The 27,056-nt window shown below is 39.3% G+C and overlaps 1 protein-coding gene across 4 annotated transcripts in view; it reads left to right on the plus strand.

Annotated features, from left to right (window-relative positions):
• LOC121314057 (dipeptidyl aminopeptidase-like protein 6) overlaps nucleotides 1-16,695 on the plus strand; it is a 277,540-nt gene extending 260,845 nt beyond the window's left edge. For all 4 annotated transcript variants that reach the window (XM_041246865.1, XM_041246867.1, XM_041246863.1 and 1 more), the window contains exons 18-26: nucleotides 2,324-2,422; nucleotides 4,894-4,963; nucleotides 6,340-6,534; nucleotides 7,228-7,282; nucleotides 11,536-11,635; nucleotides 12,420-12,478; nucleotides 12,581-12,653; nucleotides 12,745-12,818; nucleotides 13,664-16,695. In XM_041246865.1, the coding sequence (XP_041102799.1) occupies nucleotides 2,324-2,422; nucleotides 4,894-4,963; nucleotides 6,340-6,534; nucleotides 7,228-7,282; nucleotides 11,536-11,635; nucleotides 12,420-12,478; nucleotides 12,581-12,653; nucleotides 12,745-12,818; nucleotides 13,664-13,816 (878 nt within the window). In that variant the 3' untranslated portion in view covers nucleotides 13,817-16,695. The remainder of the gene's footprint in view (nucleotides 1-2,323; nucleotides 2,423-4,893; nucleotides 4,964-6,339; nucleotides 6,535-7,227; nucleotides 7,283-11,535; nucleotides 11,636-12,419; nucleotides 12,479-12,580; nucleotides 12,654-12,744; nucleotides 12,819-13,663) is intronic.
• The last annotated feature ends 10,361 nt before the right edge of the window (nucleotides 16,696-27,056 follow it).

Below are 27,056 nucleotides of genomic sequence, written 5' to 3' on the forward strand. Positions count from 1 at the left end.
TGTGTTCATTTACATGCTTGTTTACATGTTTGTGACAGATTGTTCATTAAAAGCTTTCAAATCCTTGCTGATTATCTATTCATGGATACCAAGATATACTGTAAGCAAGGGGTGTGATTGGGGTTAAACAGGTAATAAATACAGCACTCCCTCAGTCACTCTGCTCTCATTCATCTATAGCAATACTTGTTGGAGATCAGTGTGCACATTGAGGTCCATGTTTTTTACATTGGTACACAATTGTAAGGGACAGTAAGGTAACATTGTGCACACTGCTTTTACAATTCTTTACACTGGAGAAGTGGAATTAGCACATAAGTAAGAGCCAGCGACTTTAACACGTGTGCTGTCATTATTATAAATTTTTTTTTAAAAAAAACACCTTGCTTTTATGTTGTCGCTGTGATTGATTGTGGGAATCATGTCTTTACTCAAAAAGCAAAATGCTGTTCAGAATAAACAAAGTCAGATCCTGTTGATATTTTTTACCATACAAATGTGTATATGAAGTAGAATTACTTATGGTAAAGAGCACTATAGCTTTGTTTATCCTAACAGAACCTCCCAACTTGTCAATCATTTAACCTGAGTAACCTGCAAATGATGTGAAACCACTTAAGCAAGTCATGCTGTTTATCCCATTGGGTCCTCAGGAGTGCCTGTGTGGTTCTGTCAAAGAGCAGGGAATTAGCACTGTGGGAAAGGACAAGAATGGCAGGGGTTATGTAAACAGAACCAGTAGGAAATCAATAGATGTTGATAGAAATCATTTAAGTCTGAAACAGCACGATAAAAATAGTATAATATTATATAGGCTATACTGTCACTACTCGCGATTCCGGTACTCACATTCTAAAACCCTGACTGCTTAAACTAGGACTCTTTCTTTAAACTGTTAATTGAGTCTTGTATTTGTTATGTAAGGGATAATGACATTGCGGTTGTACGTTACAAGGTGATAATGGAAGTCCCGAGGCCACAGAGCCAGGGTTCATTATAACAGAGGAACAAGCACAGCAGTGTCATTATCACTATTATACTAACCACAGCAGTGTCATTATCACCATTATACTAACCACAGCAGTGTCATTATCACTATTATACTGACCACAGCAGTGTCATTATCACCATTATACTAACCACAGCAGTGTCATTATTACCATTATACTAACCACAGCAGTGTCATTATCACCATTATACTAACCACAGCAGTGTCATTATCACCATTATACTAACCACAGCAGTGTCATTATCACCATTATACTAACCACAGCAGTGTCATTATCACTATTATACTAACCACAGCAGTGTCGTTATCACTATTATACTAAAACCTGTCTGTGTGAAATAACCATAGCAGTGCAGTGAGAGAGTTAGGCTATTGAGAGCAGGGCTCGAGCAGCCCTGTGCAGCGTTTCATCAGGAAGCAGTGCTTTCAGGACAGGAGTCGATAATTAGGGGCATCTGTTCAGCTACTGAGTAATAACAGCACGACTGACCTCCATAGAAAACAATGGGAGAGCAGTGTCCGCTTGCTGGAGAATGGTGTACTTCCTTATAACAGCTGTGTTAAACTCCAACAGACTCAGTTAAATACTGCTATTAGTGTATTGTGCATTTGTTTATTATATGCAAGTGATCCCAGAAACACAATATCAGGGTATTCAGAGCGGCATCCTTACTTTTAGTTTGCATCGTATGCATGGTATTCATTTGTCCAATAGTCCTGTAAAGATCACAGTACTGTGACTCTCAGTCTTTCTTTCACAGACAACTCTTGGACCACTTGCTAGCACTTTAGATTACATGAGATGGTAAAATAGCAATGATTCCTGCTCTTACATGAACAGACGTGTAATTACATTGTAATGAGATGGTAAAATAGCAATGATTCCTGCTCTTACATGAACAGACGTGTAATTACATTGTAATGAGATGGTAAAATAGCAATCATTCCTGCTCTTACATGAACAGACGTGTAATTACATTGTAATGAGATGGTAAAATAGCAATGATTCCTGCTCTTACATGAACAGACGTGTAATTACATTGTAATGAGATGGTAAAATAGCAATGATTCCTGCTCTTACATGAACAGACATGTAATTACATTGTAATGAGATGGTAAAATAGCAATGATTCTAGACCGTACATGATCTGGTCAGTAATCTTTAGCTACCTGATGTAATTACGTGATAACAAACTATCCTTTCCATTTCATTTTTTGTAATAACACACAGTTTCCACAAATACCTACTATGGAAGACCAGGAATAATTATTATTTTAAAAGTACTACAGAATTGTGTTTTTCTCTCATTCCAGGAGTTTATGATTTGGAGACCAATGAAATGGTAAAGAAGACTCATGATTCCATGCAGATGCCAAAAGTGGAGTACCAAGACATAAACATAGATGACTACAGTATGTATTGTGCAATAACAATGCATTTTCCTGAAGAATGTTCGGTTAACTAGAATCTATTTTCATCACATGGCGCTTAGCATGTGAAGATTTCATTTATTCAAACATAAGAAGTAAAAACCTGCAGTAGTAAAAACATATATTGTATGACTTTCTCAGGAAATATAACTCGAATAATACACTGACTGACCAAAACCAGAATGGCCTTAAAGGCAGAACAATAGGGTGTGCAAAGTTTAATTGTGTCACTCACATTATTTAGTGGTGATGGGTTCTGTGCTTGGGCCATTATGCATCTGTGATCTTGAACCATGACCTGCTTGCTACTAGATCTGTGCTTTCTCTGGCAGTATATGTGCTTGCGCTTGTGAAGTCACTGAGTTAGTTCTGTTTCTCGTTCTTGCACTTGTGAAGTCACTGAGTTAGTTCTGTTTCCTGTGCTTGCGCTTGTGAAGTCACTGAGTTAGTTCTGTTTCCTGTGCTTGCACTTGTGACATCACTGAGTTAGTTCTGTTTTCTGTGCTTGTGAAGTCACTGAGTTAGTTCTGTTTCCTGTGCTTGCGCTTGTGAAGTCACTGAGTTAGTTCTGTTTCCTGTGCTTGCGCTTGTGAAGTCACTGAGTTAGTTCTGTTTCCTGTGCTTGCGCTTGTGAAGTCACTGAGTTAGTTCTGTTTCCTGTGCTTGCGCTTGTGAAGTCACTGAGTTAGTTCTGTTTCCTGTGCTTGCGCTTGTGAGAGTTAGTTCTGTTTCCTGTGCTTGCGCTTGTGAAGTCACTGAGTCAGTTCTGTTTCCTGTGCTTGCGCTTGTGAAGTCACTGAGTCAGTTCTGTTTCCTGTGCTTGCGCTTGTGAAGTCACTGAGTTAGTTCTGTTTCCTGTGCTTGCGCTTGTGAAGTCACTGAGTTAGTTCTGTTTCCTGTGCTTGCGCTTGTGAAGTCACCGAGTCAGTTCTGTTTCCTGTGCTTCTTGTTTAATAATTGATCACAGCTGTATATGCCTAGAGGATCATATGACCATGTTTGTTTTTGGCAGGTCAGATTATTTCTTATAATAATCTTACTAATTATACTTGTCAGCAATATAATTAGTTATTCAGCTGTTACTCCACTCGGGTGCAACCAACCACTAACTACTCCCCTTTACAAGGTTAATGTGGTTAATTGTTTACCATATGTCTCCTTTCCCATACTTTTGTGCAAATGCCTTAACATTCAACAACTCTACTCATGCCAATGTCACCTCCAGCAAACTGATTTAATATTGCCAACACATTTTCTATCATATTATTACCAATACATTTTTAGTCTACACCCCTAGGCTTATTTAGCCTCCACCTTCAACATCACCACATCAGCCAGGAAAGCTGCATTATTTATTCAGCACTGAGTGCGTCTTATTTATGTTTGCCCTTTTATTTCCTTCTAACGTCACAATGGTCCAATACTAGCATTTAAATTGAGAAAGCTTTTTTAAAATGCATGACATGCCCTCAATTGAAATTACAGGACCATAAAGATCCGTCTGCAGCAGGAAGGATTGTTAATTCCTGACGCGTTTCTTTGTAGTTACGTTTGAAGGACTGTTCATTCCTGAAGCGTTTCTTTGTAGTTAATGCTTGCCTGAACGTTATGTTTGAATTCACTTTTATTTATTGATTAGCTCTAAAATCATTTACATTCACTTTACATGAGAAATTGGATGTTGGCCAAAGCACAGAAAGATCTTAGCATTCATTAATGTTAAGACAGCATTGAAAAGACAGGTTTTCAGTTCTGGAGCAGGATTATATAATTACTGGTGGTGTCAATCTTATTTTGATCTGTTGTAGAGTACTGTTTGAACAATTTGTTATAATTACATGTGTGTCTTTGAGTCACAATATTGTGGGTATTAGAAAACATTATTGATGCAACTCATTTGCAGGAAATCATAGGTAGGCTTACGCCTTTTCAACAAAATACTGTCGTAAATCACTCACCTGTAGTGTTTATTTGTGAGACAATGTGGGTTCTTTATTGAAATATAAAACAAACCTGTTAATTGTGCAGCAGGGTGCAGGGGCTTTGCTGCGTGCTCAGTGCAGTCATTTTCAATGTATTTCTTGCTTCTGACCAGCAGCTGAACAGATGCTGCCAGGGCTAAGGAAAATCACAGCAAATGAACCGGGTGTAAATCATGCCTAACTCTTCCCTATTGCTGACTTTGGATACCAATATCTTTGCCCCAGAATGCAAGAGTGTGTCTGAATTATTTGAATATTCTGATTATTGTACAAAAATGAGGAAACAAAAGAATCATAGCTCAGTTAAAGCACCAGTTTAATAAAGCTAATAAAAGGTAAGACAGGTGTTACAAACTGTAGGGTAGGTGTCATTTAAAGAACATGATGCAGTGATGATTGAATTTTTCAGAGTAGAGGATGTTCTTTTTGTGCTTTTAATGACAATAACGTTGTTTTGTTGTGTTTTTTTAGCACTAACACTACAGATCCTGAAACCTGCTGGCTTTGTGGACACTGCACACTATCCTCTGCTCCTCTTGGTGTAGGTCTTTTCAATGTTGTGCCTCACACAATGAACAGTGGAATCACAATTCCGAGGATCTAGAATGGGAATGTGAGAATACTGGGGTTCCATCATGGAGCCAAGCGGCTACTCCAACAAGTTAAATTAAACAGCACCTTCCCAGATCTGGTCACTGCTGGGAATTGTGAAGAGCTGTAAAGGAAATTCAAAGTAATATTATCATCTGAAGGAAAAAAAAGAAAAGCAAAGGCGCCAACAACCCCAACATTACAGTAGTGAAAACTCTAAATCTAGCACACTGTACTTTAGACACACGCAGAGTACTAACAACAGAATGGCCATTTCCAATCTCTGCCATACAGTATGTTACAGCAGATTTATACCTGCAGCAGTATTTTGCTTCCCCCTTTGTTCCCTGCTATGGAATGACCTTTACTAAAGCACAGTTATAATTACTGCCTTGTGTGATTCATTTGTGTTGATGTTTGCTAAATTAGTTCTAGTAATATACAGTTACCGTTAGTTCAATGAGTACCACTGTGCACTGTTAATACTGTAATGCACTTATTGTAAGTGAACTGTGTAAATATATTCGAATGAAGCCATGTGTTAGAGTGTTTCCTAAACCTGACAGGAAATATTATAGTACAAAGTCTTATGAATTGGACTATACTTATTTCACATGACATTCATTATACACACTATACAGAACCCTTACATTAATGTAATGACCAGCATACTCATTATCATCAAACACAGTAATGTTATTAAGAGAAATGAAGCAATGCTATCAGTTACCAATGTCTGGAAGCAGCAGCGGACACGCTGTGGGTGTGTGTTCATGGAGGATCTTTATGCTTCTTGAACGCACTGCCAAATAGCTGCTGTTTTGTATAGTTTGTGCACCTCTTTGTGTGCAAAGCGTAGTTGCTGGTTTACCTCTGTGTGTCAGTGAGGCAAGCTGGCCTGAGTGATGACGTCAGACCTGGAAGAAGCACACACAGCACTGCCAGTGAAATGTGAATGCGCTGCTCACGCATTTATTATAGATAAACAAATAAAACAGTTGAACAAAACAAAACACTGCGCACAAACAAAACAGCATGTTGGCCAAAAACAAATAGACAAACAAACAAACAGTGGATGAACATTAAACAAACAAGTATCTCCCTCTCTCTCTCTCTCCCATTCTCTAATCACGAACACCCAACCCTGATTGATCTGTGCATCTATAGATACATCTGTGGTGGGATTCAATTGAATCCCAGCATGTGAAATAATTTTTGAAATCTTTTCATAAACTCTTAGTCAAGATAACCGTGGTATTTTGTGTTCATGACTGTTTACTATTTAACATCTGGTATGTTCTTTATTTTGTATTTGATTTATTCCAGCGATGGCACGCCAGGTGGAAAGATGGTGACAGAAAAGTACCAGGTGGATTGGGCCACTGTCCTGGTCAGCAGTTTCAGCACCATTGTAATACGCTTTGATGGCCATGGCAGCGGTTTCCAAGGGACCAAACTTTTACACACAGTTCAGCGAAAACTAGGATTTTTCGAAGAACAGGGTTTATTACAAGTTCTCAGGTATGAGTTATTAGGAATTAAACTAAATCTACTTTAAGGTAGAAAGCAAACAGCGTCGTAATCTATAATGGGTAACACTTTTAAATAATGGTGCAAATTCATAATGAATTCCAGCTGAATGCCACAGGAATAACACCTGAATATCTTGTGCACCTCCTCTGAGTTCTGAAGTCATTCATTTTGAATGCAGTCCTGTTAATTCATATGGATTTAATTACCTGTATTCATGCTATGCTCCTTTGAAACACATGATGTTGATCACATGTAGAAGGCATGCATTCATGCATGAATTAACACTTCTTACAAGCCTCTATATGCATGCCTTATCTAAATAAAAAGAAACATCATTTATATTAGGAAAGTGTTGGGTTTATTTAAAGTGCATGGTGCTCAAAATAATAACAGTAAAATCGGATCTACTACATGTTTCCATCATTTTGTAGGTCTCAGATTGTATGTATAAAACACACTCATCGTGTTAAAGGTGGTTTTTATTTTGTATTGGTCATTTATTTGAAGCTGTGAGTGAAGAATATTTGTTCATCGTTCCTGTCAAGCATCAATTTGAGTTATTTTGAAGAAAATAAATGACATAAAAATTAGATTTTTTTCTTTCTGGAGAAATGTACAGCTAGAGAAATGCACTTGGGAAGAATCTTTGTCTAAAACAAAAACATGTTTTTGTTTTTGCAGCTTTATATCTAAAGAGCCATACATTGACAAAACCAGAATTGGGGCTTTTGGAGAGGTAATATCTATTGTTACATCATATGGTTTTAGTTAGGGCAACCTCACTCTGGACATGATATCTGCTGTAAGGCAGCACAGCACTTTTGCTGCAACATGATCATACATGTCAGATGTGACAGTTGTTTTTTCAAATGTAACTGTTTTTGATGATATACTGTATTTGATATAGACAGTGACTCACTTCTCAGTATTCAAATTAATTAGTTTGTGTGATGTTGTTTTTTATTTAATATACTGTAGACTTTGTTGCAACAAAAACTAGATTTTAAATCATGTCTGTTCATACACACAAAAATCATCGTGTTTGGTACATATTTGTATTTACCACTCATTCCACAAATATTGAATATACCAGGCATATTCAATATATCATAACTGTACAGCGATGGACAAAAGTTTTGCATCATCCTATAGAATTAATTAATTTGCTTCATAAAATCAAATGAAACCAGCTAAATAATGTTAAATTAACATATTGAATTACATACAGCTTTGTAGTTTTCCATACACGAAAAACTGTCAAACATTGAAAAAAGTAACATTTCGAAATCTAACATGAAATACTGTACTACTATTATGGTTTCCAGTAGACATTGTGATATAATTTCCAAAGTTATTTTATTACATGATGTTAAATAAAAGGTTAACATTCTACAATTCTAGGTAATGTTAAACTTTTGTCCATAGCTGTGTGTATACACTAGTGTGTAACACTATTAAATGCTGAGGTCTGAATTGTATTTACTGGGCACCTCGAATGACTCATGAATATGGTCCAGTGTATATCCCCTGTGCACTTCAGTGCATTACAGTAGTATCCAAGTGCTCAAGAAAAACCCAGACTGCTTGTCAGCACTTTCTTCAAGATGAAGGGAGCTAAAGGCACACATCATTACAAGTATAGCCAATAAAAAATAAAAAAAAACCTAGATACTGCTGTGAAAAGATACAGTTCTCCATATGCTACATTTATTCAAAATATCTTGTTTATCAGAAAGTGCAAGCTGTTGTGGTGTCATATGTTGTATGTGGATTGCAGTTAACAGATTGTACTATGTTGAACTGTTACCCATAGAAAACCTCTTGACCACTTCCCAGGTCAACAGTTCAGTATAGTGATGCAGTGTACTTATAGGCAATTCAATTCTTAGCTACAATTCAAGGCTTATAATTGAGTTATTCTGTTCTGTTTGTACTTTACACTACCCGTCAAAAGTTTTAGAACACCTCTATTTTTCCAGTTTTTATTGAAAGTTACGCAGTTTAATATCTCAATGTACTCTGAAATTAAAGTGTAAAACAAATAAACAATTGGAGATAAAAAGAAATCATGGAATCGTTTTGTTTAACAAAATTTTATCTAAATTTTTGACTCATCAAAGTAGCCACCTTTTGCAGATATAACAGCTGAACACACTTGTGGCATTCTTTCTGCAATGGAAATCAAATATTGTTCAGAAAGTTCTTCCCAACACTGTTGCAGGTTCCCACAAATGTGTTGCACTTGTAGGTTGCTTTGCTTTCACCCTTCTGTCCAGTTCATCCCAAACCAGCTCGATGGGGTTTAAGTCTGGAGACTGTGCTGACCATTCCATGATTTGAAGCCTACCGTCTTATTCTTCTAAGGTAGTTCTGACATAGCCTGGAGGTATGTTTTGGGTCATTATCTTGCGGTAGGATGAACTCCTGACCAAGTAGGTGTATACCAGAGGGTATTGCATGGCGCTGCAAAATGCTGTGGTAGCCGTTTTGGTTCACGGTGCCACTCACTCTGTGCAAGTCGCTGACTCTGGATCCAGCAACAGAGCCCCAGACCATCAAGCTTCCTCCTCCATGGTTGACAGTTGGTGTCACACACTGAGGAACCATCCTTTCGCCTACTCGATGGCATACAAAAGCCTGCGTGATGAACCGAAGATTTCAAATTTTGATTCATCGATCCATAACACCTTCTTCCAGTCTTCAGTAGTCCACTGGAAGTGCTTAGTGGCCCAGGCAAGCCTCTTTTTCTTATTTTGCTGTCTTAGCAATGGCTTTCTTACTGCCACTTGACCTGTCAAACCTGCAGCTCGAAGTCTTCTCTTCACAGGTGAAACTGAGACTTGCTTACTTCGACCAGTGTTAAGCTGTGCTTGAAGCTGTTGTCCTGTGAGCCACCTATCACGCAAGCTGTTGACTCTCAGAAACTTGTCTTCTGATTCTGTTGTGACTTTGGGTCTGCCAGACCTCTTCCTGTCAGTTTCCTTCAGTTTCCAAGTGCCTTTTAGTGGTGTAGGAAACTGTACTCACTGATACCTTGGCTTTCTTTGCAGTTTCTCTAAAGGAAAGACCTACACTTTTAAGGGTTATAATGGTCTGTCTGTCTTCCTTTGTTAATTGCCTTTTTCTCGCCATTGTGATAGCAATATACAACTTCCTGCAGTACAATACTGTCCAAATAATGCTTAAGAGGGTGTAGTAACACAATCTGTTCCAACACTGATTTTATACAGACAGAGGGTTTGTAAGTAATCAACAAAAGTTGGGACACCTGTAGGAATTGTTAGCATCAACTTTCAAGGCTTAATTTACTTCCATTGCTGCAGAACAGCTGTAAGTTGTTTTTAACCTCTGGCAGTTTACCGCTTACCTTTGTACCATTTCAGGTTATGCACTGGACTTCAACTGCTTAAATTTCAATAGAAAAAAATGGGGGTGTTCTAATACTTTTGACTGGTAGTGTATATATACAAAATATTTACACTTGCATTAATGTTTCTTGTGCAACTCATTTTAATATAAATTATTTTAATATAAACATTTCCATGGAGTGCATTAACTCAGAGTCTGATATTACCACTTTAGAAAGACTTGCCTACAATGTTGCCTGAGTTCTATGACAGCTACTGTCTGCTCTTCTTTTACATTCAGTCAACCCCTGACAGATCTGAGTTCTATGACAGCTACTGTCTGCTCTTCTTTTATATTCAGTCAACCCCTGACAGATCTGAGTTCTGTGACAGCTACTGTCTGCTCTTCTTTTTAATTCAGTCAATCCCTGACAGATCTGAGTTCTATGACACATACTATATGCTCTTCTCTTTTATTCAGTCAATCCCTGACAAATCTGAGTTCTATGACAGCTACTGTCTGCTCTTCTTTTATATTCAGTCAACCCCTGATAGATCTGAGTTCTATGACAGCTACTGTCTGCTCTTCTTTTATATTTAGTCAACCCCTGACAGATGTGAGTTCTGTGACAGCTACTGTCTGCTCTTCTTTTATATTCAGTCAACCCCTGACAGATCTGAGTTCTGACAGCTACTGGCTGCTCTTCTTTTTAATTCAGTCAATCCCTGACAGATCTGAATTCTATGGCAGCTACTGTCCTCTGCTCTTTTTTATTCAGTAAATCCCTGACAGATCTGAGTTCTATGACACATACTATATGCTCTTCTCTTTTATTCAGTCAATCCCTGACAGATCTGAGTTCTATGACAGCTGTCTGCTCTTCTTTTATATTCAGTCAACCCCTGACAGATCTGAGTTCTGTGACAGCTACTGTCTGCTCTTCGTTTATATTCAGTCAACCCCTGACAGATCTGAGTTTTGTGACAGCTACTGTCTGCTCTTCTTTTATATTCAGTCAATCCCTGACAGATCTGAGTTCTGACAGCTACTGTCCTCTCTTCTCTTTTATTCAGTCAATCCCTGACAGATCTGAGTTCTATGACACCTACTCTATTCTTTTCTCTTTTATTCCGTCAATCCCTGACTGATTTCTCTATTTTTGATCATTTGGAGAGGCAGCATGTGGAGATCTGGATCATAAATGGAAGCACCTGTGATGATATTCATATATGCAGCTCAGTAATATCAGTACATGATAGTTGGTGTCAGTGATTTGGTAAATCACGTTCAGTAGCTTTGAGATCAGAACATTTACTGTATTAAAAATCCGAGCTGAATGGATAGAAGAGTCATAGGATGCATTCGCAAAACTCACAAGAGAGTCAAGCAGACAAACACCTGACACTTACAACATGTCAGTTTTGATTGAGTGTTTTTGAAGTTATGCACAATGTATAAGCTATGGTTGTGTCATTTATATTGTGTCGTGGTCATTTGTTTATTCTGATTGCAGATTCATCATCAGTTTGGGTTTGCATTCAGTGCCATCAGGTGTTCAAAGGGTGTAATTGCACCAAGGACCTTTACTAATTCATGACCTGTGTTTGTATTGTGTGCATGCTGTGTGTTTCCTGTTTCCAGGTATATGGAGGTTATTTAACCACTCTGCTGCTCACCTCTGAAGATTCCCCATTACAGTGTGGAGCCGCCCTTTCTCCAATCACAGACTTTACGCTGTATGGTAAGCACAATGTGTAATCACTGATCATGGACAGAAAGCAGCTGACCGAGGACAAGGGCTGTGTGGCTGAAGTACTTTACTAACAGCAGCTTGTGATGCGATCAGCAGGAGTGACTTTAAACCAGAGGAGTGGCCCCTTGTTTAATGTGGCATGATGACCAGATTGGAATCTCTACATGCTGTAAATCATTAATAGGCTGTCCGCATGTTTAAAGCCTTAGTGGGGATGTGCTGAGTTGTTGGAACACAGGCTGGTTCAATGCATTACAGCGGTTTCCTAAAATGTTCTTTTACTGTTCAATGTATCAGCAAAGCACATTCGTCAGGTATCTTCAGCTGTTAACATTATATGGTGCTTATTGCAGTCACTCAAATTGCATGTTTTTTTTTTCAAAGTCAACTCTTAATCACATTCTTTAATGTTTCCCTCCAGTGGTCTGGCTATTTAAGTAACGGATAGGGGCTTTACTGGGTGTTTACTGAGGAGCTCAATAAAATAATGAAAGAAGTGTGAAAGTAGAAACTCAGATAGGGGCTTTACTGGGTGTTTACTGAGGAGCTCAATAAAATAATGAAAGAAGTGTGAAAGTAGAAACTCAGATAGGATGTATTCATGTATATTAATAGGAACTCTGTAAAGCAGATGTCAGAAGGTTATAATGACAATAAAAAGACAGAAGAGAAGTTAGCTGCACAGCCTGAATAAGCATATTGTGAGAGCCTGTTTAAGTAACAGTACGCAGCATGTATTTCAATGATTATGGTTTCAACTATTCTCTTTCAGCATCTGCATTTTCAGAACGATATTTAGGATCACCAGAAAAGGACAGTAGAGCTTATGAGGTCTGTACAAAGTAGTCTAACTGTTCTCATTTCAAATACATGTGTAATTGTTTTACATTTTTCAAAATCCAATTCTTGCGATTATGTTTCATATTTTGACAGATGGCTAAGTTAGCTCCTCGTGCAGCACAGATAAATGACAAAACATATTTGATTATTCACCCAACCGCAGATGGTAAGTGATCACACATCTACACTTGCAGTTGTTCTTTGTTCTTTGTGTAAAATGTACACTTCATCTACTAAAGAGGGGTTTATCTTTACAGAGAAAGTTCATTTCCAGCATACTGCAGACTTCATTTCTCATCTAATCAGTGCAAAAGCGAATTACTCACTTCAGGTAAGAGATGCCTTTCATGCTTCATAGAATAATTTGATAACAAATTTGCATCACAGGCCATTAATTACTGTGTGTTTACAAGTTACTTGCAAAGTACATGTGTACTTACACATCATTACAATGGTATTATGCATGGTTACAATGTAACTAACGTGCACACCTTTTTGCAATATATATGCAAGTACAGAATTGTATCAGAAAAGGTTTAGGGTTAGGTTTAGGTTAGACTCTGTATATATTTTTATACTCAGATGTTGAGCCTAAATGAGATCCAGTGTGAGGGAAATGATAATATTCTTGTTTTATTCTATTGTAACGACACTGTGTTTGTTTGTTTGTCGTGACTTGTTTAGTGTTATGTGTATGTTATGCGCGTGTGTGCGTGCGTGTGTTGCCTGCTGCCGAGGGATGCACCAGTTGGAATCATTCTCTGCTTGTGATTGTCTTGTCTGTAGCAATACTAAACATTTAATTTACATTTTCTCCCTAGTTCATTTTTTTCCTGCTTTTTTAAGAGGACAATAATAATCAATAATCAGGAATTAATAATAACAATAATCAGGGATACCGATAGATTTATGTCCCATTTCAATCATTTGTCATCCCAAAAAATCAATAAGATAATATATATTTGAAGAATGGAGGGTTATGTGTTCAAGGACACCAAGACATTTAGTAAAACAGATAACAAATCTCCCAATAATAATCTCTAGCAACTATTAAGTTATATAGAATACCGCCAGCCATGTGCAGGGTATTTTGAAGCTTTGCAAACCTGTTAACAATCAATAATATTATTACTATTTATTTATTTTGTTTCTTATTTTTTGTTATATTTTTTTCAGATCTATCCAGATGAGGGACATTTCATGCATAATGAAGGCATAAAGCAACACCTATACCAATCTCTTGTGAACTTTTTTGAAGAATGTTTTAGGCTTCCTGATAAACTGTTTGAAGAAAAAATGGAAGAGGAGGAGGAGGAGGAGGAGGGTTAGCCTTATATCCATACCAAGCACAATCCTGCTTCTCCAATACAATACGCAACTGAGTGCTTTTTCTTTTTATTTCTTTCTTTGTACTTGAACAGTATTATGTTAGCATGTGTCTCAGACTGAAAAGCAGCATTTATCTGCTTCACCTGACCACAGTTCTGTCATCCCAGCAGGGGGAACATTGAGCATGGTGCATACACAGTCTTTGACTTTGGTTCTGAAATCACAATGGCATCACTGTTTTATTCCACAAATTGTAGAAAGACTCCCAACTGCAGAAGCAGCGAGGCTCCCAGGGCAGGAGGGTTAGGGTTCTTTTGAAAGGATCTCTTCAGACACACAGTACCCAGTGTGTGTGCTGAAGAGCAGAACTATTAATGAATGCTTAGGTGGAGTTTTTATAGCACAAGCATTTCAGCTGGGCATACTAACTTCCATTTCAGAGGTCAGCTGGGGTTTTAAAAAAATGAAATTCAGTCCTCATTGTTGTGGGGCTACTTTATGTAATTAACAATACTATTTTTAAATCATGATAACCTTCATTACTGATTGTGCTCGTATGCTGTATATATATGTTTTTTTGTTTTAATGTAAAGTAGCACACCAAATATTGTTGATTAAAAAATTCAGATATTGGGGCAAATTCAGACATTGTTTTTCAATGTTTTCTTTAAGTTAGTTCTGGTCTAGGAATCCTTGTAGTCTTGAAAATATACAGTTTACTAGCTTTGAGTTGATATGTGGTTTATGGGGTCCAAGGTATCTGCACTCTTTCTGAATGTGTTTAAACCATGTGCCATGACAACAAAAGTAGGTCAGACTGTTCTTGTTTTGCTTGGTTTGTGCTGAGAGATACCCACAGTGCTACTGGAAACTTGTTTTAGGTACTGTGCCTTCATTTGGGAGCAGATCTTCCTTCCCAGAGGATATTTTCTGACAAGCCTGTTTCCTTTAATTGACCTTGAAAAAAAATGAATATAAATGTTCTCAAATTTTCAAGCACAAGCATACCATTTTTAAAATGTGTCAGCTATAACTAGAGGCCGTTCAAATCTATGGGTAACAGAATTCCTCAGAAATCAGGGAATTCGCAGGCTTCCACGGAATTCTCAGTTTTCTACAGATTCGCCTGCTAAAGTAACCTGAAATATGTAACTTAGTTGTTTGGGTCTAGTTTTGTTAAATTAACAGATGTTTTGTCTCCTTCACAAAGTAGGACTTAATTAAAGACTAAGGCTTTGAACATGTGAGATTTTACTGACAAAAGTGCTTGATATATTTCATTGGAGGTACTCAATGCACACATTGTTTGATATTATTATATTCACTTGATTTACATGTTTATAAGCCTGTTACAGGGTGATGCTACTTACGTGGGTCGTCACTGAATCAGACACAAAGCAATGGGTGTTGACATGCCGCACAGGTGTGCAGATTTATTAAACAACACAGGCCAGGTGCTAGGGCACCAACAATGGTTATCCTAGCACTGGATTTAACAAAATGAAACAAACTAAAAATAAAGGTTTGTCACACAAGGAGAGCGATAGCCTCACTAAAAGAGACGTCCTGCTCCAGGAGCCTACTACACTACAAAACCCTCTCTATATTTAGTTTGGGATCAAATCCATTAAACTAACCTACTGCTGTTGCTCTCGAAGTCCTGGCCTCCCAGTGACTCCGGGCCTTCCTGACGGTCCTGGCTGGGCAGAGCCTTCACATGCACCGATTGCAGTTGAAGGGGTTCTGTAGTAGTTATCTCTCTGAGTGGATGCTCTCCTCCTGGATGTAAACACAGCAATCTTTTGCTCAGCAACCGTCTGTGTGCCTATGGGCGTGCAGTAGCCTCGAATGCCAATCGATCAGCTCAACTCCGGGCAAGCCCTCCTCTTTACTAAGCAGCAGAGCAGCTGAACCAGCAGCAGGGTCCTCCCTGTCACAAAGCCATTATTAATACCAACACTAAACACATAAGATGCTCCGCAGAACACTCAGCAGATATATACTTACAAATTTCTGCAGTTTTTTTTTGCAGATTTTCCCTCAGATTTGGAGGGCCTCTAGCTTTAATCAATAAAGGCATCCTTTCGGTGTCACTCTCAATATTGTCCAAACACATCCATGCATCTTTGCATGCTTGCAAAGTTATTGTTTTGTAGCATTGAAGTTTGTGGCAACCTATTTAGGACAATACTAGCCAATCCAGCAAATAGGACTTTGGAATGTGGTTGTACTGTTAAAATAGGGCACAACCACAGTTTGGCTGTTTTCAGTACCTTTAACTCTGTAACAGTTCTTGAGGCACAGGTCTTGTTAATACGTGTTTTCCTTAAATGTGAATAGTCTGACGTCAACACCCAGCTGTAGATTTCTCCTGGGTTTAAAGTGCATGCCAGCAACCATTTGCAACTCAAAGCTATTTTCTTTAGTCAGTAGTTTTAAATGTAGTCTTTTCTGGACAGCTTGAATGTTCCTGTCAAGTTACATTTCCTTTAATAGTGTGGGTAATCTCACTGTCCCAACATTATGTTGTGTAAATGTGGTTCTTCAATATTATTTAAGCCTATTAAGATCTCAGTGTTAATTGTACATAAAGCTTTTTAACAATTATATTTCAGAAATCATTTTCTTGATTTTTTTAATTTTCTTCTGTTTTATTTTTTGTGAAAAGTACACTAATGTATTCTGGACATGCCAAAATGAGGTGAACATTGTGTATTCAGTGCATAACAGGTAGCTGTATCTTACTGATGGGAAAGATCCACAAAAAATATGCTGGGATCAAACTTGATGCAGTCTGTTTTGTCTGCTGATTTTGTAGAAGGAAAACCCAAATGAGGCATGAAGGTATTTGTCTTCAAAATAAAAGTTATTTTAACATTGTTTGTTGCTGTTTTTTTATATATATAATTAAATTAATTGACAACAATCTGTGCCCACATCTCACATAGGGCTCTATGGACAAAGCAGTAACCCACAAGTTATTAAGCATAAACATCTAATAGCTTCACACTTTGCACACAGGTGTGTTATGATTTTTTAAGAATAAGAATAAATCCCACTTTCATGACAGTTATTTTAAAAACTGTTGCCATCAGAACCACTTATCTCAGAGACCATCTGGGCCTGACGTTGACCTGATTAATACAGGGTTAAAGAGCAGAGTCACTGTTTACAGCATTACACTCGCATGATTAATACAGGGTTAAAGAGCAGAGGCGCTGTTTACAGCATTACACTCGCATGATTAATACAGGGTTAAAGAGCAGAGTCACTGTTTACAGCATTACACTCGCATGATTAATGCAGGGTTAAAGAGCAGAGTCACTGTTTACAGCATTACACTCGCATGATTAATACAGGGTTAAAGAGCAGAGTCACTGTTTACAGCATTACACTCGCATGATTAATACAGGGTTAAAGAGCAGAGGCACTGTTTACAGCATTACACTTGCATGATTAATACAGGGTTAAAGAGCAGAGTCGCTGTTTACAGCATTACACTCGCATGATTAATACAGGGTTAAAGAGCAGAGTCGCTGTTTACAGCATTACACTCGCATGATTAATACGGGTTAAAGAGCAGAGACACTGTTTACAGCATTACACTCGCATGATTAATACAGGGTTAAAGAGCAGAGACACTGTTTACAGCATTACACTCGCATGATTAATACAGGGTTAAAGAGCAGAGTCACTGTTTACAGCATTACACTCGCATGATTAATACAGGGTTAAAGAGCAGAGACGCTGTTTACAGCATTACACTCGCATGATTAATACAGGGTTAAAGAGCAGAGACGCTGTTTACAGCATTACACTCGCATGATTAATACAGGGTTAAAGAGCAGAGACACTGTTTACAGCATTACACTCGCATGATTAATACAGGGTTAAAGAGCAGAGTCACTGTTTACAGCATTACACTCGCATGATTAATACAGGGTTAAAGAGCAGAGACACTGTTTACAGCATTACACTCGCATGATTAATACAGGGTTAAAGAGCAGAGACACTGTTTACAGCATTACACTCGCATGATTAATACAGGGTTAAAGAGCAGAGTCGCTGTTTACAGCATTACACTCGCATGATTAATACAGGGTTAAAGAGCAGAGTCGCTGTTTACAGCATTACACTCGCATGATTAATACAGGGTTAAAGAGCAGAGACGCTGTTTACAGCATTACACTCGCATGATTAATACAGGGTTAAAGAGCAGAGACACTGTTTACAGCATTACACTCGCATGATTAATACAGGGTTAAAGAGCAGAGACACTGTTTACAGCATTACACTCGCATGATTAATACAGGGTTAAAGAGCAGAGACGCTGTTTACAGCATTACACTCGCATGATTAATACAGGGTTAAAGAGCAGAGACGCTGTTTACAGCATTACACTCGCATGATTAATACAGGGTTAAAGAGCAGAGTCGCTGTTTACAGCATTACACTCGCATGATTAATACAGGGTTAAAGAGCAGAGACGCTTTTTACAGCATTACACTCGCATGATTAATGCAGGGTTAAAGAGCAGAGTCGCTGTTTACAGCATTACACTCGCATGATTAATACAGGGTTAAAGAGCAGAGACGCTGTTTACAGCATTACACTCGCATGATTAATACAGGGTTAAAGAGCAGAGACGCTGTTTACAGCATTACACTCGCATGATTAATACAGGGTTAAAGAGCAGAGACGCTGTTTACAGCATTACACTCGCATGATTAATACAGGGTTAAAGAGCAGAGACGCTGTTTACAGCATTACACTCGCATGATTAATACAGGGTTAAAGAGCAGAGACGCTGTTTACAGCATTACACTCGCATGATTAATACAGGGTTAAAGAGCAGAGTCACTGTTTACAGCATTACACTCGCATGATTAATACAGGGTTAAAGAGCAGAGACGCTGTTTACAGCATTACACTCGCATGATTAATACAGGGTTAAAGAGCAGAGTCACTGTTTACAGCATTACACTCGCATGATTAATACAGGGTTAAAGAGCAGAGTTTACAGCATTTTACAGCATTACACTCGCATGATTAATACAGGGTTAAAGAGCAGAGTCGCTGTTTACAGCATTACACTCGCATGATTAATACAGGGTTAAAGAGCAGAGACGCTTTTACAGCATTACACTCGCATGATTAATACAGGGTTAAAGAGCAGAGTCACTGTTTACAGCATTACACTCGCATGATTAATACAGGGTTAAAGAGCAGAGACACTGTTTACAGCATTACACTCGCATGATTAATACAGGGTTAAAGAGCAGAGACACTGTTTACAGCATTACACTCGCATGATTAATACAGGGTTAAAGAGCAGAGGCACTGTTTACAGCATTACACTCGCATGATTAATACAGGGTTAAAGAGCAGAGACACTGTTTACAGCATTACACTCGCATGATTAATACAGGGTTAAAGAGCAGAGACACTGTTTACAGCATTACACTCGCATGATTAATACAGGGTTAAAGAGCAGAGACGCTGTTTACAGCATTACACTCGCATGATTAATACAGGGTTAAAGAGCAGAGACACTGTTTACAGCATTACACTCGCATGATTAATACAGGGTTAAAGAGCAGAGACACTGTTTACAGCATTACACTCGCATGATTAATACAGGGTTAAAGAGCAGAGACACTGTTTACAGCATTACACTCGCATGATTAATACAGGGTTAAAGAGCAGAGACGCTGTTTACAGCATTACACTCGCATGATTAATACAGGGTTAAAGAGCAGAGACACTGTTTACAGCATTACACTCGCATGATTAATACAGGGTTAAAGAGCAGAGTCACTGTTTACAGCATTACACTCGCATGATTAATACAGGGTTAAAGAGCAGAGACACTGTTTACAGCATTACACTCGCATGATTAATACAGGGTTAAAGAGCAGAGACGCTGTTTACAGCATTACACTCGCATGATTAATACAGGGTTAAAGAGCAGAGACACTGTTTACAGCATTACACTCGCATGATTAATACAGGGTTAAAGAGCAGAGACGCTGTTTACAGCATTACACTCACATGATTAATACAGGGTTAAAGAGCAGAGACACTGTTTACAGCATTACACTCGCATGATTAATACAGGGTTAAAGAGCAGAGTCACTGTTTACAGCATTACACTCGCATGATTAATACAGGGTTAAAGAGCAGAGACGCTGTTTACAGCATTACACTCGCATGATTAATACAGGGTTAAAGAGCAGAGTCGCTGTTTACAGCATTACACTCGCATGATTAATACAGGGTTAAAGAGCAGAGACACTGTTTACAGCATTACACTCGCATGATTAATACAGGGTTAAAGAGCAGAGTCACTGTTTACAGCATTACACTCGCATGATTAATACAGGGTTAAAGAGCAGAGACGCTGTTTACAGCATTACACTCGCATGATTAATACAGGGTTAAAGAGCAGAGACGCTGTTTACAGCATTACACTCGCATGATTAATACAGGGTTAAAGAGCAGAGACGCTGTTTACAGCATTACACTCGCATGATTAATACAGGGTTAAAGAGCAGAGACACTGTTTACAGCATTACACTCGCATGATTAATACAGGGTTAAAGAGCAGAGTCGCTGTTTACAGCATTACACTCGCATGATTAATACAGGGTTAAAGAGCAGAGACACTGTTTACAGCATTACACTCGCATGATTAATACAGGGTTAAAGAGCAGAGTCGCTGTTTACAGCATTACACTCGCATGATTAATACAGGGTTAAAGAGCAGAGTCACTGTTTACAGCATTACACTCGCATGATTAATACAGGGTTAAAGAGCAGAGACACTGTTTACAGCATTACACTCGCATGATTAATACAGGGTTAAAGAGCAGAGACACTGTTTACAGCATTACACTCGCATGATTAATACAGGGTTAAAGAGCAGAGACACTGTTTACAGCATTACACTCGCATGATTAATACAGGGTTAAAGAGCAGAGGCACTGTTTAGCATTACACTCACATGATTAATACAGGGTTAGCAGAGACACTGTTTACAGCATTACACTCGCATGATTAATACAGGGTTAAAGAGCAGAGTCACTGTTTACAGCATTACACTCGCATGATTAATACAGGGTTAAAGAGCAGAGACGCTGTTTACAGCATTACACTCGCATGATTAATACAGGGTTAAAGAGCAGAGACGCTGTTTACAGCATTACACTCGCATGATTAATACAGGGTTAAAGAGCAGAGTCGCTGTTTACAGCATTACACTCGCATGATTAATACAGGGTTAAAGAGCAGAGACGCTGTTTACAGCATTACACTCGCATGATTAATACAGGGTTAAAGAGCAGAGTCGCTGTTTACAGCATTACACTCGCATGATTAATACAGGGTTAAAGAGCAGAGACGCTGTTTACAGCATTACACTCGCATGATTAATACAGGGTTAAAGAGCAGAGTCGCTGTTTACAGCATTACACTCGCATGATTAATACAGGGTTAAAGAGCAGAGACACTGTTTACAGCATTACAGCATTACACTCGCATGATTAATACAGGGTTAAAGAGCAGAGGCGCTGTTTACAGCATTACACTCGCATGATTAATACAGGGTTAAAGAGCAGAGACACTGTTTACAGCATTACACTCGCATGATTAATACAGGGTTAAAGAGCAGAGACGCTGTTTACAGCATTACACTCGCATGATTAATACAGGGTTAAAGAGCAGAGTCGCTGTTTACAGCATTACACTCGCATGATTAATACAGGGTTAAAGAGCAGAGACGCTGTTTACAGCATTACACTCGCATGATTAATACAGGGTTAAAGAGCAGAGACGCTGTTTACAGCATTACACTCGCATGATTAATACAGGGTTAAAGAGCAGAGACACTGTTTACAGCATTACACTCGCATGATTAATACAGGGTTAAAGAGCAGAGACGCTGTTTACAGCATTACACTCGCATGATTAATACAGGGTTAAAGAGCAGAGACGCTGTTTACAGCATTACACTCGCATGATTAATACAGGGTTAAAGAGCAGAGACACTGTTTACAGCATTACACTCGCATGATTAATACAGGGTTAAAGAGCAGAGACACTGTTTACAGCATTACACTCGCATGATTAATACAGGGTTAAAGAGCAGAGACACTGTTTACAGCATTACACTCGCATGATTAATACAGGGTTAAAGAGCAGAGACGCTGTTTACAGCATTACACTCGCATGATTAATACAGGGTTAAAGAGCAGAGTCGCTGTTTACAGCATTACACTCGCATGATTAATACAGGGTTAAAGAGCAGAGACGCTGTTTACAGCATTACACTCGCATGATTAATACAGGGTTAAAGAGCAGAGTCACTGTTTACAGCATTACACTTGCATGATTAATACAGGGTTAAAGAGCAGAGACACTACACATTACACTCGCATGATTAATACAGGGTTAAAGAGCAGAGACACTGTTTACAGCATTACACTCGCATGATTAATACAGGGTTAAAGAGCAGAGACACTGTTTACAGCATTACACTCGCATGATTAATACAGGGTTAAAGAGCAGAGACGCTGTTTACAGCATTACACTCGCATGATTAATACAGGGTTAAAGAGCAGAGACACTGTTTACAGCATTACACTCGCATGATTAATACAGGGTTAAAGAGCAGAGACGCTGTTTACAGCATTACACTCGCATGATTAATACAGGGTTAAAGAGCAGAGACGCTGTTTACAGCATTACACTCGCATGATTAATACAGGGTTAAAGAGCAGAGACGCTGTTTACAGCATTACACTCGCATGATTAATACAGGGTTAAAGAGCAGAGACACTGTTTACAGCATTACACTCGCATGATTAATACAGGGTTAAAGAGCAGAGACGCTGTTTACAGCATTACACTCGCATGATTAATACAGGGTTAAAGAGCAGAGACACTGTTTACAGCATTACACTCGCATGATTAATACAGGGTTAAAGAGCAGAGACACTGTTTACAGCATTACACTCGCATGATTAATACAGGGTTAAAGAGCAGAGACACTGTTTACAGCATTACACTCGCATGATTAATACAGGGTTAAAGAGCAGAGACACTGTTTACAGCATTACACTCGCATGATTAATACAGGGTTAAAGAGCAGAGACGCTGTTTACAGCATTACACTCGCATGATTAATACAGGGTTAAAGAGCAGAGACACTGTTTACAGCATTACACTCGCATGATTAATACAGGGTTAAAGAGCAGAGACACTGTTTACAGCATTACTGTTTACAGCATTACACTCGCATGATTAATACAGGGTTAAAGAGCAGAGACGCTGTTTACAGCATTACACTCGCATGATTAATACAGGGTTAAAGAGCACAGCATTACACTCGCATGATTAATACAGGGTTAAAGAGCAGAGACACTGACAGCATTACACTCGCATGATTAATACAGGGTTAAAGAGCAGAGACACTGTTTACAGCATTACACTCGCATGATTAATACAGGGTTAAAGAGCAGAGTCACTGTTTACAGCATTACACTCGCATGATTAATACGGGTTAAAGAGCAGAGTCGCTGTTTACAGCATTACACTTGCATGATTAATACAGGGTTAAAGAGCAGAGACGCTGTTTACAGCATTACACTCGCATGATTAATACAGGGTTAAAGAGCAGAGTCACTGTTTAGAGCATTACACTCGCATGATTAATACAGGGTTAAAGAGCAGAGTCACTGTTTAGAGCATTACACTCGCATGATTAATACAGGGTTAAAGAGCAGAGGTGCTGTTTACAGCGTTACACTCACATGATTATTACAGGGTTAAAGAGCAGAGATGCTGTTTACAGCATTACACTCACATGATGTGTTTATATAAGCTCTCACATACGTGTTATGAAAAGGAGGCATATTCCTCCTAGAAGGTCCTGAGTGGCAGGGGGTAAATTAAATTCATACATTTATACATACAGCTTTGGTAGGCATCTAAATCCTAAACTCTCGCATATTTGTTTCAGTTTTTATTATTTTTCAGTTACCTACAGAAAATCTAAATTATGATGATGTGGTAATATTGTCTTATATAAGCAGCACTGTGCTGTTACACTGGAATAAACAGATGGAGGACTGCCTGTTTGTTTGTACAGTGTAAACAGCACGTAATAAATGCGTCTGTGTAATCGGCACAGCTGTAACTGTTGTGCTCCTCTATCTCCCCTTAAAACAAAATGTTTCGTACTACACTGCGTCTAAGACCCTCTGTTTACGGGCCTTGCTGCACTCTAGTCTTGCACATCCCTGGTTATTTCATCTGGGAGACATTGTCCCCCACCCTTCAATGCTTGCTTTCTTTCCTGTGTCATGCTGAGCTGATACCACCAAGGACGCACAATAGTGTGCAATCACTCCCATTGCTTCTATAGTTTGATTTGCTGGGCATATGAAACCAAACCACTGGAACTGAAAATCTTGGAAAACTGTCAAAATACGCAAATTATTGATTGTTATATTTAATTGATGACTAATAGGCCACATGTGTAATTCATTTAAAACAGTAAGAGAAAGGAATGCATGGCCACAGATGATAAAATGCATGACACTTTTTAGAATTTGTTCAAGATGCCTTTTTAAAGCCCAAGGTGGTCTAACATTTTTACACATGCATGCCTATTGTTTCTATATCACTGATTTCTGATTGTAAATGTAAATTCTCACACCCTGAGGTTTTCATGCAGGTAGGTATGTAAAGGATATGCAGATCTTGAGATGTTGTGATAAAGCTGCACATGACTGTAAAGGCAAGCAAACCAAGGACTTACTTTAACTAAGGTATTACCCGAGAACACGCTTTAGAAAGAATGTGTTGAACCAGAGGCGGCTTTGTTAACTGATGGAAGTATGGGCAATGTTAAATGGCTAATGATTTTAGGTTTGAACAGGCATGTAATGTAACATTTTAGGAACTTAACAGTTTAGCATTTCTTGTTATTTCTTACCATAGTTTATGGTAAACCCCTTTGTTAATTATTGCTCCCCTTGAATACAATAGGACACTGCAATTTTGTTTAAATAGCTATAATATGATTAAAGCTTGGCATGGAATAGGATTCTGCAGTTGAAGATTGCCCTCTGCTGTTTGATGGAGTCAATTACTAGTCTTCCTTTTGTCCACTCGATAGGGTTATTGTGATTTCATTGAATGAAATGACATAGCTGTATGCCCTAGGGAAGAGGTTCTCATTATGTATTTGTGTAATTCTGTACACATCTTTGCTTTGAATCTGCTCAGCCCTTGCTTTTATTTTATTCTGCTGAGGTGGCCTGCATGCTAAACTATGTTTAGAAAAGAGAAATCAACTTTGCTACAATGTAATCTGGTATTTTTAATTGTTTCTTCTCATTGAATGTCTCTTCTGTAAAACATTTTAAAAGCTGCAGTCCCATCTTTAAATGGCTTCACTCCCACCCTTCCTCAAGTGTCTGGATGTTATGGATGGTTTTAAGAAGGGTTTTCTTCCAACTGCACAAAATGGGTAAACCATTTCTTAAAAGTTGAAGTTTTTATTTATATTGCACCTTTCACACAGTGTCCCAAAGCACTTTACACTAAAAAAAAAATCAACAACAAGAATGCAGTAGAATTGAACACAGAGTAGAGAAATATGATAATATTGTTACAGAGAGGAGTAAAATAACACTTTTTAAGCAACAACTCAATAATAAAAAGAAACACAAAGAAAAACACACAATAAAATGAATAAAAGGAGAGTATGGTTACAATATTAAAAGATTAATACATAAAATCAGGATTCAAAAGCTACTCTAGAAAATGAGTTTTTAACCTTGACTTAAAAACATTAAATGACTGCTTCTCTGATGTGAGATAGACAGAGACCCCCTGCTCCAGCTCAAGGCTGGCTCCAGAGCTGACAGAGACCTCCTGCTCCAGGCTGGCTCAAGAGCTGACAGAGAACTCTTGCTCCAGCTCCAGGCTGGCTCCAGAGCTGACAAAGACCCCTGCTCCAGCTCCAGGCTGGATCCAGAGCTGACAGAGACCACCTGCTCTAGCTCCAGGCTGGCTCCAGAGCTGACAGAGACCCCCTGCTCCAGCTCCAGGCTGGCTCCAGAACTGACAGAGACCCCCTGCTCCAGCTCCAGGCTGGATCCAGAGCTGACAGAGACTCCTGCTCCAGCTCCAGGCTGGCTCCAGAGCTGACAGAGACCTCCTGCTCCAGGCTGGCTCAAGAGCTGACAGAGAACTCTTGCTCCAGCTCCAGGCTGGCTCCAGAGCTGACAGAGACCCCCTGCTCCAGCTCAAGGCTGGCTCCAGAGCTGACAGAGACCTCCTGCTCCAGGCTGGCTCAAGAGCTGACAGAGAACTCTTGCTCCAGCTCCAGGCTGGCTCCAGAGCTGACAGAAACCTCCTGCTCCAGCTCCAGGCTGGATCCAGAGCTGACAGAGACCTCTGCTCCAGCTCCAGGCTGGCTCCAGAGCTGACAGAGACCCCCTGCTCCAGCTCCAGGCTGGATCCAGAGCTGACAGAGACCCCTGCTCCAGCTCCAGGTTGGCTCCAGAGCTGACAGAGACCCCCTGCTCCAGCTCCTGGCTGGCTTCAGAGCTGACAGAGACCCCCTGCTCCAGCTCCAGGCTGGCTCCAGAGCTGACAGAGACCCCCTGCTCCAGCTCCAGGCTGGATCCAGAGCTGATAGAGACCCCTGCTCCAGCTCCAGGTTGACTCCAGAGCTAACAGAGACCCCCTGCTCCAGCTCCAGGCTGGATCCAGAGCTGACAGAGACCCCTGCTCCAGCTCCAGGTTGACTCCAGAGCTGACAGAGACCCCCTGCTCCAGCTCTTGGCTGGCTTCAGAGCTGACAGAGACCCCCTGCTCCAGCTCCAGGCTGGATCCAGAGCTGACAGAGACCCCCTGCTCCAGCTCCTGGCTGGCTCCAGCAGCCTCTCTCCTACTCCAGAGCCGCTCCAGCACAGCTTCGCACTGCTGCACCAGATCTGGACACTTTTACCTGGCTCGGCTTCGGAGCCACAAAAAAAATACTGCAAACTAGGATGGCATCACTATTTATGATTTTTTCTTTTTAATTGATGTTGCTTGGCTATAAATATTCCAAGATGTTTAAATGTGCTTTCGAGTAAAAGATAAAGAATATATAAATCTGATTTTAAAGCTTCACTGTTTTCTTTTGCAACTTTTTTAGGTACCCGTTTGACATAAAAAACATATT

The sequence above is a fragment of the Polyodon spathula genome, chromosome 4 (assembly GCF_017654505.1).
Source record: "Polyodon spathula isolate WHYD16114869_AA chromosome 4, ASM1765450v1, whole genome shotgun sequence".
Lineage (NCBI taxonomy): Eukaryota > Metazoa > Chordata > Actinopteri > Acipenseriformes > Polyodontidae > Polyodon > Polyodon spathula.